Source organism: Danio rerio, chromosome 3 (genome assembly GCF_049306965.1).
Source record: "Danio rerio strain Tuebingen ecotype United States chromosome 3, GRCz12tu, whole genome shotgun sequence".
In the NCBI taxonomy this organism is placed as follows: domain Eukaryota; kingdom Metazoa; phylum Chordata; class Actinopteri; order Cypriniformes; family Danionidae; genus Danio; species Danio rerio.
This window is the reverse complement of record NC_133178.1, coordinates 49,552,894-49,572,365: the sequence shown is the minus strand read 5'-3', so window position 1 is coordinate 49,572,365 and position 19,472 is coordinate 49,552,894. Positions and strand designations below refer to the sequence as shown.

Sequence of the window (19,472 nt, the reverse complement as noted above, 5' to 3'; positions counted from 1 at the left end):
TTAAAATAGGATTAAATGCGGTTTACATATTGTCCATTCTCAGTTCATGCTACTGAATAAAGTAATATTAATTCAAACTTACTTTTAAAGTGCCAATTTTCTTAATTTTTTTCCCCAAGTAGTTCTAAATGGTCGGCAGAGAAATAGAGTTGGGCAATGTCGACAAATTCAAGATGGATGATGGAACCGTCGTCATAGGCAGAGGTGAATTAATTATTTATGAATAATTATTTAATTCATAACGAATTACTTATTTGTAGCCTACCGTTTCAACTACCTGACCCGCATGGTCTTTGTTTTACCCATAAACAAATGATAAATAAATAAAAATGCACACAAATTACCACCTGTCAATCACTTTTTCTGCGGGAGGTTGGCCCGTAAAAAAGGTGCACAAGCAACAGTATCTGAGGTTTCACTAAAATTACTGAATACAAGTGTGAAAGTGAAAGACTGAAGCATTGTACTGATGCTGTAGCGCGTTACATGGTAAATTCAAAAGACTGAAGAGTTGTTAGATATAGACAAGATTAATTAAATATCACATTTAACAACTATAGTGAGACGCGTTCCAGCAATACATACTTGAAAAACTGTCCAACATGCACTGCTCTCTTGAGCTCAGACAAGCGCATGACAGTGTGTGTGGCTGTAGTCACGTGATGAGCATTTTCAGTGGACAGAGGGCTATGCTAGGTAAAACTCGGTGTGGATGTGGATCATTTTCGTTCTAAAATGCCATTTTAATACTAAAAATTAGTGTAACGGGACCTGAGTGTGTATTTTTTGCGAGTGGGTTTGCATCGGGTGGAGGATCGGCGATGCTGGCCCAGCATCGTGTTGTCTATTGGCCATCAGTGATGGATAATGGCATCGTCTATTGGCCCAATCCAACAGAGAACTTCACCGTGACCTAATTTACTCAGACGCGCACACACACAAAAAAGGCACATGATTTAATTCCAAAGAGAAAAAAAATAGTTTTAATCCTTGGAGAGACACATTTGCAATTGAACAGCCTGAAAAAAAAAGAAACATCAACAAGCACAGGCAGGAATTGCACTTCAAATTTTCTTAAAAAATAAAAATTAAACATGAAAAAGCAGTCTTTTTTCTTCAATATATTTCTGTCATAGAAACAACCGCAAAAACTGTACAACAAGCTTTTTACAAAGCATTTCAGGACCTCTGCTTTTTGAGAATGTTCGATTCACATTTGTACACATTCAATAGCCAGATCTGCTACATTTTCAGAAAAACTAAAAAGTCTTGAGACATTAAGACAATAGGCATTGGCTTTAGTTCGTACAAGTCCAACTTCATCCGTCTTCACTGGATCTTTTTAAAAAAGCAAGATTCATCAAATCAGGAGTCTCTGTGTGGGTTTTCACAGTCTTTCACAAGTCTGCAGACACAAACAGAGACAGACAGCTGCTCGCAGAGTCACAGTTCCTCGCGATGGGGCGGACTGTGTGCTTTCCTGGAAAGAATTCAGTCTGTGTCCAAATGACAGGGGTTGGTCCCTTGCTGCCGCGCGTCCTGGTACACCCTAAGGAAGTCCTTGTAGCGTGGAGCGCAGCTGAGCCAGGCCTCTCCGAATCGCACAGTCCCGGTGAAAAGAAACTCGCCGTCCCCTGGTTTAACCCCGCACTGCCTGGACATCTTCACAAAGCCTGTCCAGCGTTTAGCCCGGCCGCCCCCTGACACAAACACTTGAGTCTTCTGTCTATATAGGTGACTTAAGGACACTGTGACTGAGGTCTGTTCATCCTCCTCGGATACACCAAGAATTCTCCCCCGCGCCACTGCAGGGAGACAGAAAACAAAGCATGTCAGACAAACTGCTTTTAAAAATAGAATTGATAGTATTAGGCGTCTCAAAATGCACTCAAAGAATGCACCGTTGTCAAAACTTTACAAAACACCATTGTCATAACAAGAATAGGTGTTTTAGGTCAACGTTAATAAAAGAAGTGGTTTTCATCCACTTTAAAATGAGACTTCTCCATTTAGAATATTTTAGAACCTAAGTCTCAAACTTGATTCTTGGAGGGCCACAACTCTGCACAGTTTTGCTGATCCAACTAATCATTCTTGCGACCCACCAGGAATTGGGTTTGAGACCATTTGCCCTAGAATGATATAAAACGGGGCTGCATGATATTGGAAAAATCTGATGTTGCGATATTGTTTTTTTTTTTGCTGCAATATTTATTGCGATATGAATATCATTTCACCAGATGATTTGAACAGCTCTATTTGGAAAGATTTCATTCTTTTAGATCAACTGGGATGATTAAGTCTTTTTCTAGATATAATTAATTACAAGCAAAAATAAACGAATCAATAATGATTTATGGTTTTCCTGGGAGTCTAACAGCATTTATGAGCAGAAATTGAACAAATCAAATGTAAAATAACATGGTCATCATTGTATAAATAATACAAAATAAATACAATTTAAAAAATATCTTCATCTTTTAATCTTTAATAAATAATCTAATCCTGTGATGTGGCTGTTAAAAATACAAACATTGTGACATCAATGCTCAAATTATATACACTTCAGCCCTAAAATGAAACCAGTTCTAAAAGACAGTCGTGATTAATTAATGATTCCAATATACAGTTGAAGTCAGAATTATTAGCCCCTCTTTGATTTTTGTTTAATCTTTTTTTAATATTTCCCAATTTATGTTAAACAGGGCAAGGAAATGTTCACAATTTTTTTTTGGACTTTTGGAGAAAGTCATTTGTTTTATTTTGGCTAGAATAAAAGCAGTTTTTCATTGTTAAAACACCATTTCAAGGACAAAATGATTGGCCTCTATAAGCTATTTTTTTTTTTTTTTGACTGTCTACAGAAAAAACCATCATTATACAATAACTTGCCTAATTACCCTAACCTGCCTAGTTACCCTAATTAACCCAGTTAAGCCTTTAAATGTCCCTTTACCTTAAAACAAGCCAAATAGTTTGCCAGTGGGGTGGGTAAAAGTTTTTGGTTTAAAATATGTGTATTCTACTTTATCCTCTAGCAGATAATGTAACTTGTTTTAGGGCAAAACACAATTTATTTTATTTTTGAATTATCATTTCTGAAAATGTTTCTGATATGTCTACAAAATGCTTCTAGATTTAAGATAGACTTTATTATTTGGACTACATTAGGACTAAAAGACACAACAAGAAAATGTTTATGTTAAGACACATTCTTTGTTTAGGGGAAAAAATGACAATTGGATGCATCAATCACCAAGTTTGCGATCTGACAAAAAAAAAATGAATATATAAGGATGGATGGATGGATGGACAGATGATGATAGATAGATAGATAGATAGATAGATAGATAGATAGATAGATAGATAGATAGATAGATAGATAGATAGATAGATAGATAGATAGATAGATAGATAGATAGATAGATAGATAGATAGATAGATCTTATAAGGCTTAATATTAGGCTTATTAGATAGAAAGAAAGAAGGACAGAGTAAACGACTGACAGACGGAATGATAGAATAATATATGGAATGATATGACGATAGATATAATGATAGAACAAGAGATAGATAGAATGTTAGATTGAATGTAGAAAAAGAGAACAATAAAATGACAGAATGGTAGAACAAGAGATAGATATAATAAGAGATAGATAGAATGATAGAATAACAGATAGAAGAGATAGAAAGAACAATGAAACAAGCTAGGATGATAGAACGAGAGCTAGAAGGATAGAGAAAGACAGAATGAGAGATGGGTAGAATGAGGGATCGATAGAATAATAGACAGAATAAGAGCTAGATAGAACAACAGACAGACAGAACTGAAAAGACTAATAAAGTAAGACGCTGACATTAGGAAACAATATTTACTAGGCCAACATATTTGTCTGTAATATTACTTAGAACTAAAAATAATACAAAAAATACAAACTATTTGTAGGAACTAAAGGGATTATTAAGTGAAACTTAAAATTCAAACAGTGCCAATTGGGAAAGATTCCTTAGGATTGCTTTCAAAATAACCAATAAGGATTCAGATTTCTAAATGGCCATTATAAAACACATTCAATATTTCCCAAAAGACCTAGCTTACCAAAGTCACTGGTGCAGACGGCCAGCAGGACCTCTGCGTCTGTACACGGTTGGCAGGGAGCTGTGAAGAGATGCAAAAAAGAAATCAGACCAAACACACCGACAGCTTAATGGTTTGTGCAGCAGAACAAGACGGATCCATCACATGTGCCTAATCTAGAATGTTATTTTTAGAAATTGTTTTAACAAACCAACACACAGATCCATCTGCACCCGCCACGTGCTCCCAATACACATCGGACCTTCAAAAAGCGTAATTAATTTCTGCTGCAGATTTATCGAGCATGCAGAAGCCGACTTTATCGTCACGGCTTGTCGGCTTCTAACCAAACAGAGATGTGGGGCGACCTACGAGAAATGGTCCCTCATTAAAAAAAAAAAAAAAAACACATCTGTAAAAGGTTGTGTTGGTGAAGAGGAGGAAAACATCTCAACCCTTCCCCCCTCTAGAAAAACACACACCGAGTCTTCACACCCCAACGCAAATGAGATCCAGCTGAGGAGACCGAAGCAAAGATCAGCCACTGCAAGGACTACTAACTCTGAGTGAAACAAAACATCCAAAAGGAGCCTACGCTGCACAGCACTTCCACCTGTGCCAACAACCTAGAGTGACTCCAACACTTTGTAGTATTTTACAACCCATGGCGACACATGACAAGAGACAAACACTGCCTTGCTTTCTGGTCACTGCAGATTCCCTGTGACCGTTTCAAGGCAATCAGCATAACCTAAACACAGGCAGAACCGTGTCAGCTTTGATCAGTGGGTTTTTCTCTGTCCAAATAAATCAGGCTCTTGAGTCATTACAGCCCCCACGTGCAGATATAACCCAGCATGTTTATCTGGAGGGTCTCAAATCCTCAGCCTTGCAGCGAGTAAACGACTGGTTGATTCAGGTGCCTAGTTAGTGGGTTTATGGGTGTTTTACGGTTGTATGAGACTTTAAGTCATATAGGATGCTATACACACTTACCGGCCAAATGTTTAGGTGTCTCTTAGAGCACATTCAGACTTGCAGTTTGTTTCTCAGAGTTATTTTAGTCTGGACTAAAACAGCACTGATATATTTAGTCCTGTCTTGGTCATTAAGACCCAATCTCACAGATAAACAAATATCTGCTGCAAGAAGAAGCGTTTCTGATGCTTATATTAAACTGTGATGGGCAAAATTTCAACTATGATAAGACAAAATGGGAATGCTCAAGCATTCGGTCCCATTTATAGTCACATTTTGAGGCATCATATACTGTTTTTTGTTTGTTTGAATGTTTTCAGCCCATGCCGTCAGGTTCATTTGGCATCATCCGCCATTTATGCCATGTACACATCCACAAAAAGATGGGGCTTGTCATACAGATCACAGAGAACACCTAAGTACTAACCTGAATTCTTCCCCAAATCTAACCAATAGTGTTTTCAAAAGCAAATTTAAAGGGGAAAATTGCACATGCGATTATGTAGTTTACCTTGACTTTACATTATTCTTTTTTCTTTTGTGGAACAATGCTTCACTAACTCAAACCTGAGAATTCGGTGTCAGGTTTAAGTATAAAAGGAACTACTGAGCAAACTCGCCACGCCATAAGAGTGTTCCACATGGAGAAAGATAGGTGAGGTAAGCTTATTGGATTTAAATCATACTGCACATACATAATAGTTTATTTGTCGCTAATACAGTATGTCCCAGTAAATATCATTGGTGTGAAAAGGAACACATGCTGTTGTCACACTACCCTGTGGTAGAACTGCACGATAATGGAGTAAAAAAAAAAAAAAAAAACTAGCATTGTGTTTTTATTTTTTTTATTTTGCAATATAAATTGCAATATGAATGCGATTTCACCAAATAACTTGAATATCTCTATTTGGAAAGAATTTACAATGTTAGATCGGTTGGGATGATTCTGCGGGGAGAGTGCATCTCTATAAAATCTAATAAACAATTTATAAACTTTTTGGGGTCCACACATTTTCGTTGTGGCTTGTGCATTTTCACACATACCAATCTATAAATACATTCAAGAAAAAATTACAATTGAAAAAGTGTTTTATCATGTTCCAAGTCTAACAGTATTCAAGTACAGTATCTGAATGAATCAATAAAAAAAATCCTGTGATTTTAAATTGCAAATGGTACAATTTGTTAGGCCTGAATGCTTTTAAGGTCATTATACATTGATAGGTCTTTTAAAATGCTTTTAATGTCATTATACATCGATTATACATTTTGATGCCATTGATGACCATGTAAATGATGAATTCATTTGAGTCATTCAGACTCAACATTAAGTATGCTCGCAATGTGACTATAGCTATGATCACATTGTGATATCGATGTTGAAACAATATATTGTGCAACCCAACACTGTACTGCTCATTTTACCTAGAAAATTATGTTTAAAATTATGTTTTTGCAGATTAAGCTATATATTCAACAAAGCAGTGTTGGTTTAATTTTCCTTTGATATGTACTGGAGATCATAAAGAAGTACATACAAAACAGTTTAAGTAAAATTATTAGCCCCCTTTGATTTTTTTTCTTTTTTAAATATTTCCCAAATGATGTTGAACAGATCAAAGACATTTTCACAGTATGTTTGATAATATTTTCTCTTCAGGAGAAAGTCTTATTTGTTTTATTTCGAGTAAAATAAAAGCAGTTTTTAATTTTTTAAAAATTATTTTTTGTTCAAAATTATTAGCCCATTTAAGCTATTTTATGCCGATAGTCTATATACATACATTTATTTATTTATTTTTTTTCCCCCAAGCAGTCTCAGTCCTCTTGTTTGGTCTACACCAAGATTTAGATACAACGGTCTTTAATGCAGCCAAGAACAATGAACACACTTCACACTACACATATATATGATACGTTACATATTTAGCCACCTTTCACGCCAAAAAAAATTCAATTAAGAAAAACGTATAGCAAACATGTATGGAAATTAAGGTTGTGGTACCTTTGTAAGTACATACTCATTTACCCTAATTTTAGATGTCGCCAGAGATTACCCAATTTTCTATGTAGTTCTCCCTCATTGTTCAATCTCTCCAGCATACACTCATACAACGCAATTTCCATAATCCCATAAATCCACTCTTTCACTTTTGGCATTCTGGGATACTTCAAACTAAGTAGTATCATCCTTGCAGCTGTAATGCATCCAATCTTGAGAAGAATAAATGAATTTTTACCTATATTAGGTAACAATCTTCAATGTTTATTAAAATGAACCACACTAACAGGTCACGTTTCTGCCAAATTTGAATAATAAACTTCAATGTTTTCTGCCACATTATTTTCCAGTTAAAAAAATCTATATTTTCCATATGAATACAGCTATTGGTTATCTTGATAGGCCAACATGTCTTTTATGCATCCTTCACAACTAATTCTGAAATTACCATTTTTTTTCCATTTTAAAATAGTTACTTGTTGCTTTTTAAAGCTTATAGCATTAGTTAACTGGTCTTTACTCTTACATGAACCTTCAAAAATTATTCTAATTTATATGTTCAAGAAATGCTCATTATCACAGTTGAAAACAGAAAACAGTTGTCCCGCAAAATAGTTTTCTCCAGGATTATTTTAATTAAAAGTAACAACAACAACAAACTAAATCAAGGTCTATCTGTGAACCTACCCATTTATCTTCAATGCAAAAATGAAAAGGTAAAGAAAACTATAAATCAAGCCTCAAAGCTGGTTTATACTGTAGTATAGGCTAAATGATTGCTATAACTTGAACAGTTTAATCTAGATGCTTAACAAGTGTACAGTGGGCTGTAATCGCACAAGTGGGTGAAATAACTGATCTTCTGAACCTGACCCTTCACCTATGATTGGAGTTGTGGAAACTGTGGGCGAGGAGAGCGGACCAGAGGTCAGCCGCTGTTGCAACACAAGGAGCGTCGCACCAACAACGGGGGCAGAGATCATTCGGGAACAGTCTTCGCAACAGCTGGCAAATGACAAAACTTCAAAGTGACATATTTGAGAATGCTACAGTTTTCTTATGAAGCCAGGTTTGCATCATAAAAGCTAAAGCTTAGCTTTGAGCACAGATGGGTTTTTCAAAACGTTTTGCGGCGGCTCGCATGCTGAACTTGAAACAAAACCGCAGGAACGACTTGGCATCTGAGTCAGCAGCCCTCGCCGCCCCCAGATTAATGCAACGCTGCTGGGATCACAACCACTTCACACACTGGCAGGCTGAAAAAGGGGGGAAGACAGTGTCCCTGCTACATCTGGTCCCTCTGCATTCCGCGCTAATGGAGAAAAGATTCATAGGCCACTTCATACGCCTGCATCCCAACCACTTCAGAGTGGCAGAACGAGAAGTAATAGAGGAAAAAGTGAGGGAGGGGAATCTGGAGAGACAGGGGAAAAAAGAGGAAGGGAGTAGGGTGAAGTAAAAAAAAAAAAAAAAAAAAAATAGACGGAGATAATATGTCTTCCCAACAGCTGGTCTCAGACACATTCCAGAGTGATGGAAAGCAACTCAATTCCAGCACAGCAGGTCAAAATTCTCGAGGTGAGCACACGCACGCACACGCACGCACATGCACACACGCACACACACACACACACACACACACAGTTTGGAAAAAGGAAAACAGGTCACTTTACAGATCTGCCTGCTCAGAGCACTGAATCCACAAACGCTCTCTGGAGTACACGGACATCACATCAAACCATGCGTCAGAGCCAACAAACGTTATTCTGTTACTCTGTAAAAAATCTGACTAAACGCTATATATCAGAGCCAGATTTACATTTCAGCTATGAACGCATAACTCCCCGAGGGGGGAAACTGTGAACAATTCTTTTGCTCTGTTTTGGGGAGAGGAAAAACAGACTTGTTATTTGATGTATCTACATTGCTTTAGGCCATTCTGTTATTTGATTTGAGCAGGTGCGCTGCTTGAAATTTAATTTCTCCTTAATTCCATTCCCAGAGTAAAGCAACGGTTCACTCGTGACGACCCAGCATGAGGCCTAGGCCACACGTCCTGAAAAACAGTTGGTATTTATCAAGGTTCAAGCCAGAATCGCTTTCCAGTGCAAATATGAGCAGAGATCCACCATCTCTGGCTCACAGAGGGGTGGACGTTTCCTGAGGTAAAGATATCATCTGTTGCTGGGCATGAAAACATTGGCTAAAGATTGCATGCTTTTCAAAATAAACAACCCCTCAGTGCTGCGTGCATTATTAAATGTGCACCCAAAAACCATGCAGTCAAGGAAATTGTTTTTTTTTTTTTTCCAAAAGAAGCAATTCTTGCTGACATTCAATAACAAACAGATCTATCTATCTATCTATCTATCTATCTATCTATCTATCTATCTATCTATCTATCTATCTATCTATCTATCTATCTATCTATCTATCTATCTATCTATCTATCTATCTATCTATCTATCTATCTATCGCACTGTTTTTTGCTTTTAAAATATAAAGTTTAGGAGTTTTTTGTACATGAGAAGCAAGCAACTGTTGTTATGATTGAATCATTAAACTACAGTATCAAATCAAACACAAACTATTTAATTTAGAAATGAAACATGGCAGATTTTCTGTGGAACTTTGTTCCAATTGTTACAGGAAAAATGTAGCATTTTTGATACATCAAAAATATTAAAAAATAGAATAAAACAGTTTTGTTATTCAAGAGTTCACAATTGCTTGACATTATTAGGAGATTTGGCATGCTGTCCCAGGAGAGAACCCTGAGCTCTGAAATAATTGGGCCCAGGGCTCCCACCTGGTTAGTTAGCATATAAGAGAGTCAGAGATCAGGTAGGTCTCGAGAGCTCACCCTGAAAAAGGAGGAAAAGTTGGAGATGGGGTGGAAGAGGGGATTTTTCCAAATTGAAGATAAGGTAGTATGGTGAAATCTGTCTATTTATAGTCTATCTATAGGCTTGAATTAATCTGATCGGATTATTGCCGATTACGAATGAGAGACCAGCTATGATCAATTGCATCACGTACTCCTCTCAAAATTAGTTTGTAAAATTTCATTAAGAAACCAAATATTAAAATCATTGATATCCCTAACTGTACATTAACATTTTTAGTTCAATTGAATTTTTATTCAGTTAAAATTTTACCTAAACTGCACTTTTTTCTAATGTTTTCAATATTTTATACATACATACACATACACGCGCACACACACTAAACTCCAATATAATAAACCATTTATCTTTCAGTAAATCCATCACATGAAAGAAAACCAGGCTTGTCAGGCGAGTCTTCAAAGATCAAGAGGACATCTTACCAGATAATGACTGTGGATCTGCTCCTGGTCTGTGGTTGACCAGCTCATACTGGAAGGCTGTGATTTTTCGGCTGATGTCCCTTTGAGGCACAGCTTCGATGAAGAGCGCCCCGTCCTGGATGTTGAAGCAGTGCACTTTACCCTCGGCCTGATCCCCTTCGCTGAGGAGCAGTCGCAATTTTCCCAGTCTGTCAAGGTAGATGTGGGTCCCGCTGGACTCCTTGGAGGGTTTGATGCAGACGGAGAGAAGAGACGCTGCGGGGGACAGCGTGTTTGGCCGCAGGTTGACGATGATTGCGCCAGTGGGGTACAGCCACTCCAGGAACCCCTGGGCGCAGCGGAGATACACCTGCTCCACATCCCGAGTGTGTCCCTCATGGGTCAGTCCACTGCAAGAAGATGGAGACAAGACAAGAGGTATGAGGTCTAGGCATGGGATGATAAGCAGTTTCAAGGTTGACCGTGGTTTGGAAACAAAGGTTTTAAATCTGCAAAAATCCCACAGTTCCTATGGTATATGCAAGTTTTTTAATGTGCTTTTACAACTATTTTATTTAGTTTATTCAGGCATCTCCAGCAGCAAAGGACCCCAACACATCAAAAGCTACCAATCAGCTAACAAAATTGCACAAAGAAATCTGTGTTTTTTAAACTAATGTAGATGGCAGAAGACAATGAGTTTTTTTTTAATTATTAAGCCTGACATGTTTACAGTTTTTAAATGTTTCTTAAAATAAAATATATTGTGTTAAATGAAAAAAAAAAAAAAGGTTTCTGTTTCTAGCCAGACATATAAAAAACATATTTTACAGCCATAATCACAATACCCTGATAATTTTATCCATAGTCATTATACTGTCAGAAAATTGTACTGGCCCATGCCTTGGTCTGTTACAAAACTGACAGTATTTTACATGGTGGAGTCCTAAACTAAACCTCTTAAGTGACTGAACTGAAACACTTCACATAAAACACATTGAAGACTCAAATTCACTCGAAAACATTAGCATTTAGCTAATAATATCCTAATAATTGTCTTAAACATTTCTAATAAGCATACAACTACACTACATACAAGCATTGTACAGTATATTTTAGACAGGCTGTACTTTTTTTATTAGTGAGATGATGGGCAAGATAATTCCAATATAAAAGACAGACTAGAACATTAATTAAATCAGCTCTAACAAGCACTTATTTTGCACAATATATCCTCTTAAATTTTTTACAAACAAATGTATTTTAGATTTTGAAACAAATGCAGGGCTGCAAATTATTTTGAGAAGCATGTTTACTAATTGTCTGCGAAATTGTGTGGGTGAAATTCAGGAATAAACAAAAAATATCTGGGGGACAAAATAAACTATAAATCATGACAAAATGTACATTTCAGACAGCATTGTGTTCAAAATTAAATAGATTTTTTAAAAGTTAGCACAGAATAAAGTCTTGTGAACAATTTATCTTATATTATAAGCATATTCCATTTTTATTAACATTTTTTTAAGTCATTCGTTTTTTAATCCATGTAAAATTGTGGTTTAAAACTCCTGCTTCCATAGTTGAGAGCAACACCCATACCTCAAAGTCCAACACTAATAAATGATAAATACTGCCAACTTCTGCCTCATATTGATCATCTGTTAAACTCTGACATAAAACACAGCATGGAGGAAAAAGTTTAGTTCTGTTTCATTGCAGCTTGAATCAAAATGAAGCAAACAATAAAACTCCAGCACTTAAGTGATCTGATAAATCAAGCAATGTCAATTTTACATGAAACACAGTAAATATGACAAAAATTATGACATTCTTAGTTCAAGCTTACATGACAAGTCTGTACTAAAATAGTTTCATAAGGGTTTGCCTTTATTTGAAAGGTTCTGAATACAGAAGACACTGAGTGAACCATCCACGTTTACGAAGATCAATGAAAATGCCTCAAAACATTATGAATTAAAGGCCAGTAGTTGGCAATGCCACATTTTAAAGAAACCAAGTTTGCACAATATATCTGACTATATCGATATCTGCCCATAAATTATATTTTTAATGTTATCATTATTAGTCTTTTAGCAAAATTAGGCCAATATCTTTAAACTGATAAATGTATTATTTCTGTTGGTTGAACAATTTCACAAGCTTTCTAGCTGACAAAAAAATTTAATAAATATGTTTATTGGCTAATATAATGGCTATCTGCCTCCAAACATAAGTTATCGGTCAAAAATTCCATATTGGTGGGTCACTAAAAGAAACCCTTGTACACACACAGACTGAACACTTATTCATCTCACATTTTAGTTGAGAAATCTGTTAAAAATCAGAAAAGCTGAGGAATAATGTGTAAAAACAAAACAAAAAAAAAATATCAGTCTACGACTGGTAAAAAGATCCATTTTATTTGATTAGACTCTTTTTAGTGCCAGATGAAATATGTAATCCAAGATTCTACTTTGTCCTCCATTCTGGAGGAATTCTGTTCACTGAGTTCAATCATTCTTAATCTGGCTTATCCATGACCCTTCCAAAGTGAGCAAAACTACTCTCTGGAAACAATCACCTTAACATTGATGCCTTAAAATTCTGAAAAGGAAATGATAAGCAGATCTCTGGGTTTGGAAATAAAGCAGTAGGGCTACGCAATATATCAGCATTAATAAACTATTGCAAATGTGCATATTGCAATACATATATCACAATGGTTCAGACAAAAAAAAAAACGAGTAATTTAATACAAAAGTATTTTAGAGTGCCTGCATAAAGCACCTCTGAAATGTAGTATATCCAAAAGTGCATCTCTGAAAGCAAGTAAAGTGGACATGCTGTTTTATTTTGCCCAAAATGTGTAATGATTTTATATATGCTGAAATACGACAAAGCAATCAAGCCATGGATTGCGAGAAATAAAGCAGCAATGTAGCAGCTCCACTTAATGTTTGTGTTTTCCTGGCTGTTTTTATTTAAGCTAATAAAACTTTACCACTGGAGCAAAGGGGTGGTGATTTGTTTTAGTTTTGTTTACTACGGTAAATGTCTGCTTGTTTCATGGCTGTTCACTTTCAGTAGTTTAACCTGAAAGAGAATGAAACATACACCCCATGACAGAAGTCTTCTCACCAAGTTTTCAGAACAACAAATAATAACATGACTTTTAGTTGATTATTTGGTTTTAAAAGTGGCTAATAGGAAGAGCAACGGCCTCTTCATTACGCTTATTTTACCAAAATAAAATATGACCATGCCTTGATTTTTAATTATTACATTAGGACAAAAGGTGTAACTTTGCGTAAAAGTCTTATCACTTAACAGAAATATTGTACAGTATAAAGTCATAGTGCTATGGAAAAAGTAATTATTCTTATACAATTATTAATATTAATTATTAATACTTATATAAGTTATTATACAATATTGTGTATGACTCCCATGATCTTGGAGGACTGCATCCATACATCTCTGCCGTTCCAAATGACTTTATTAATATGTTATTTAAGTCATTGCAAAGAAAGTGTTCCAGGAGGAATCCCAGAGTTCATCAAGGTTTTTTGGATTCATCTTCAATGCCTTCTCCATCTTACCCCTGACATGCTTAATAATGTTTATGTCCGGTGACTGGCCTGGCCAATACTGGAGCACCTTGACCTACTTTGATTTCAGGAACTTTGATGTGGAGGCTGAAGTATGAGAAGAAGCGCTATCCTGCTGATCCTTTGCCCTCTCCTGTGGTTTGTAATGCAATGCACAAATGTCTTGATAGCTCAGGCTGTTGATGTGGACATCCACTCTGCAGATCTCTTGCAAACCCCCATACTGAATCTAACCCCAAACTATGATTTTTCCTTCACCAAACTTTACTGATTTCTTTGAGAATCTTGGGTCAATGCAGGTTCCAGTAGGACTTCTGCAGTATTTGTGATGATTGGGATGCAGTTCAACAGATGGTTCATCTGAAAAATGATCAACTTTTCCAAACGATCAACTAGAAGTCAAGTTATTATTTGTTGCTCTTACAACTGGGATTGACGACAAGACTTCTGTCAGGTAGTGTATTCTGTTACATAATCCTATCACATATAACATTTAGCATGCTATTACATATTGCATTTTTCTTTAACATTGCACAGCCTTACAAAGCAGCCATCAAACACAATTCTAATATTAACTGCTCAAATTTATTTACTTTTTTTGGAAGGAAAACCAGAAGTTGACTTATTTCAGTTTGCTGAAGTGCTTCCAACTGAAACGGAATATTAAGTGGGGTGGAGCTTTCTTTTTGCACATCATTCCCTCATGGCAAACTAAAAAAAAGGGGTGTGGTTAAGAAAATCATAGCTGCAATGTCAAAAGAGAAGGACCGCCACTTCAAATGTGAAAGCAAATGGTCAGACTTTGATTCAAAATTACCAAAACAAAAACATATTTCAAGGTTTTCAACTTGCACAGATTAATTATTCTCTTTAAAAATAACAATTTGTGCTAGTAACATAGACATTACACATTTTGATTTCACACTGTCTTTAAACACATCAACCCATATTGGTTAGTAGCAAAATGACGGCATCCCACACTCGCACCTAAATAACGTCGGTTGGATCTTTTGTAGGGATTTACTTCAGTGGTCTTTTATTCTGTGAAACACAGCAAAGGAAACTTCAAACATTAGGGCGATTGTTGTGAACAGTCTGCACCAGACTCGAGTCCAAAAACTGAAGCTCATAGGAAAGAAAGGCTTTTCTCAGAGCAGGAAGAATGAAGTTAATGTCTTTTCAAACAAGGTGTTAAGACCCACGCGCAAGGCTTGCTGCATGACCCGTCACGTGCAGGCATGTGCGCACACACATACACATTAACCGTCTCTCATTTTCCCCCCTTCTCTTGATCTCTCATTTCCAAGGTTTTGGCAAGCTCCAGCCACTGGCATTTTGCCGTGGGCAGGATTTTTTAAACTTAAGTCAATGGTTCCTTGGACACACAGGCCTCTCTGCAGAGACAGTAGCCGAACCCGAAGCATGCAAGTGCAAATGCAGGTCACGCAGCGAACCTCCCCTCGCCTTTCAACTCCTCAAAAAGACGAGGAGCTGCATGTCCGGGCAGCAGTCCTGCCGCTGTCCACCGGCCACACAAAAGGCTCTCTCCACTACTTTTTTAGACATCATCTGCGGTTTCCGCGCCTCAAGTCTGCGGCCCGCTGTCAGTTAGGCAGAAAATGAGCCATCTGCTTCTCAACCCTCCAGCGGTTCTTCAATTAGAGATAAATTAAGGCCTGCTGCAAAAGCAGGGTCCAGATTCAACTCTTCCAAAATGAATGAGGAGGTGAGGAGCAAAACTCCTGTGGAGCCTGGGGTGACACATGTGCAGAGCAGACCCGCAAGCTGCCGTGCCCTCGTTCATAACGGCTCCTCTTTAATTAAGAGCATTTGAAATCCCGCTCGGCCGTAATGAGAGGCTGAACTCAGACCTGGCAAATCAACACCAGATTATGGCTGAACAGTCACTGTATTATTACTGTAAAAAGACTTCACAGAGACCCCAAATGTGTCATGTTTGAGGAATTTTCGATGATGGAATTGAGCCACTGCTGAGGAATAATACCAATGAAGAAATGTGGTGGGGAAATCAGTAGCTTAATATCTTTCAGAACTTTAAGCATGAAGGATGTGGAAGCCATCTTGACCTAATAGGACTCCATACAAAAAAAGCTGCTAGAATTTGTTTTGTTTTTCCATTTATGATGCAGTGCCTGAGTGTGTAGGCAATGGCTCATTCATTTAGTTAAACTGTACTGTATAAAACCAACCCCCCAAAAAAGTAGTATGATTTGCATATTATATGCGAGTCGTTAACTTGGGTTAGGACAAACCAGTGAGTAAAAATGAAATCACTGCTTCAGACAGCTTCTGAATTCAGGTTAAGCCAGATATGTTCAACACAAGATGTTGTATTTTTGTTTTCCAGCACAGTTATCTTACCATCTTTTTTATTAGGTCAAATATTTGAACATTTCAATATATATTAGCACACATTTAATTGAGAAGCAAAAAAAAACCCCCATAATATTACACCTTCCTTTAGTGACTAAAATACAAGCAAAAAACAAACTAAACTAAAAGTTGTTAGAAAAACTGCTTAGTTCTTTCTTTGAAATTTCATGGATTTCCATATCATTCAAGTATAAAATCACTAATAGATTAGTTTTCTAGTGTAAATGAGTATGCTACATAAAATTAAGCTAAATAGAAAGACAAATAAAGAATATAGTACATACAAGCTCAACAATATCACTTTACCAAAAAAAAAAAAAAAAAAACTGGCCCTAATACTAAAAGTAGCTAAATATTCCACACCTTAATGCTAAAAATGGTGTTCATAGACTAATAATAATATTAATATAATATTAATATTAATAATAATAATAATAATAATAGCATAATATTCATTATCTCTCTTTCTATTCGCTCATTGAATAGTTCAAGGAGTTAAATCTCTATCTTCTTTTTACTAAATGAAACTGCATTTTACTCTAAATGGGTAAAAAAAGGATTAATATAGATGTTTAAAGAGCGTCTCACCTGCCCCTCCAGCTGCACTGATCACTTGAGTACTGGGAGCGCGCAATCCGACACAGAAGCACAACCGACAGCAAATACGCCAAGAACGGCGAGAGCATGTTTGTCCGACCGCGGTCTCCTTCTCCCCAAGCGAGATACTATACAACTCTGCGGTGCAGGTGTGAAAGCAAAAGGTCCAGCATCGGTATGTTCTCTACATCGTGTTTTTCTTTAGTATCGCTTCGCTTTCTAGCCCGTTATTTACTCGAAAAGCGCTTCTAAAGCCGAAAGTCCGAGAAGCGCGCTCGTTCGCTCAGTCCATGTCGCGCACACTGAGCAGCAGTGAAGAGCTTAGGAATCCGAGCGCAGAGCCGCTCGCTCAACTTTGAAGATCGCGCACGCGCACTCAACGCCTGTAAATTACTCGAGAGGAGGCGAGTTTCTTTAGCAGTTCTCTGAGCTCGGATTCCTCTGCGCATCATCGCCAGCTGACCGACGCAGGACGCATGCGCATGAGTTCATGTTGAAATATTAACAACTGTCCTCACCCTCACCCAAGTGGTTTAAAAACTTTTTGGAATTCTTTATTGTGTTGAACACAAAAGATGTTTTGAAGAAAGCTCAAAACATATAAATATTCAAATTTTATTTGTTAGCAAAGGTTAATGATGCAATTTTAGTCCAGAAAATGCATGACAAACATTTTTTTATGCAACAATGTTAAGGGAGGAGCATATATTAAATGCTTTTCTATTTTTAGACTTCGAAATCACTTTTATATACATTTTAATCTTTTTCTAGTACCACTTTTCTGAGAGGTTTACTTTTTGCACACTTGAGTATGTGAAATTTACATATAAATAAAATCTTTGTTATCTTTAACAAAAAAAAAAAAAAAAAAAAAAAAAAAGCCCAAATCACATATTTATAAGATAAGGAAAATGTTTTCAAAATATTATAAGCAATAAAAGTTTCAAAATTAATCGAAAAAGTTTTGTATATTGGCAAAACCAAAATAAACGAAGAAATAAAGTTTTCTAATTTAATATAAATTTTCCATTGTTGTAGAAATATATATTTTTCAGGATACATTTTATGAAGTAATTTAAGTTATATTTATTTAGCCTTATTTGTAATGGGGGAAAATGAGTTGATGACCATACTTGAGTCCAGTTTATATTGTTAAAGCTATGTTCCAGTAAAAAACAACATATGGTATCTTCACATATCTTCTTTTAGTATTATAGATCATTTTGTGATTATTAGGCTTAAATCCAGAGAAACAGACAAAGCCGACTGAGGCCTGTTCAGGTTTAGGAGGACAAACTGAAAGAGCTGATGTACATGCACTGCTATTGTGCAGCATATCAGGTAATGGTTACATTAATATAATAAATTCTTGTAAAGTAATAGGAATTTAATGTAAATTTTGTTCCTTCATTATCAAATAATTTAGCAACTATATCAGACTGCTGTTAAGCCAATAATGAAAGAATAGTGACTTAATTCTATACAAGATATTGGCATTATTCCAAATAAGAAAACTATGTGGGGAGAAGTTGTTTATAAATTAGCCTCCATGACGTAAGCAATTGATGATATTTTGAGAGTTTGATTAAGTTTTTCAATTTTATAATTACACATTAAAATAATTATATGATAGAAAATGAAACAGGGGATAATATTCTAGATAGATAAGTTACTTATAAGAAATAAAAAAATTTTCGGCTTAGTCCCTTTATTAGTCAGGGGTTGCCACAGCGGAATGAACCAATTTATCCAGCATATGTTTTATGTAGTGGATGGTCATGTCTTTTTACTGTGGGGGAAACCCGAGCACCCTGCGGAAACCCACGAACTCGGGGAGAACATGCAGCTTTCACACAGATATGCCGACTTACCCAGTCGAGGCTTGAACCAGTGACCTTCTTGCTGTGAGGCGATCATGCTACCCTCTGCACCACCGTGATGCCCCTTATAATTCATTCACTCGTTCATTCATCCTTTCATTCATTCATTTTCTTTTTGGCTTAGTTCCTTTATTAATCCGGGGTCCCCACAGCGGAATGAACCGCCTTATTTCCAGCACATGTTTTACGAAGCGGATGCCCTTCCAGCTGCAACCCATCTCTGGAAGCTTATTGTCTTATGCAAGTAATTTTAAATTACTATTTAGGGAATTAAAATGAATAAAATTTAGACCATCTTTATCTATTATGCATTCAGCATTACTGATGTTTTAATATAATAAATTTAGTTTTTCCAAATAAACTGTCAACTTTTAAAGAAAAAAAAAGGTATAAAAGTCAATGGTTACATGTTTATAATTTTTTAACTCGAAAACGTGCCTTGGACTGATTTTTGGCATTTATTCTGATAAATCCCTTACCCAAAGAGCACGACACATTATTTAAGCAACTCCTGAGCACTTTCTGTTTTGTGTTTAACAGAATAAACATAACCAAACTGGATTGGGACATGAAAGGGAATGATGATAGAATTCTCAATTATGTGCAAACTATTTAACAAACT

The 19,472-nt window shown here is 36.4% G+C and overlaps 1 protein-coding gene across 1 annotated transcript; it reads right to left on the bottom strand.

The window, feature by feature from the left end:
• Positions 1–955: 955 nt before the first annotated feature.
• On the bottom strand, positions 956–17,284 carry metrnla (meteorin like, glial cell differentiation regulator a). Its single transcript, NM_212985.1, is given in 4 exon segments — positions 956–1,805; positions 4,100–4,159; positions 10,390–10,778; positions 16,962–17,284. Coding segments are annotated over 4 exon segments (861 nt in total). The 5' UTR covers positions 17,060–17,284; the 3' UTR covers positions 956–1,491.
• Positions 17,285–19,472: the final 2,188 nt, after the last annotated feature.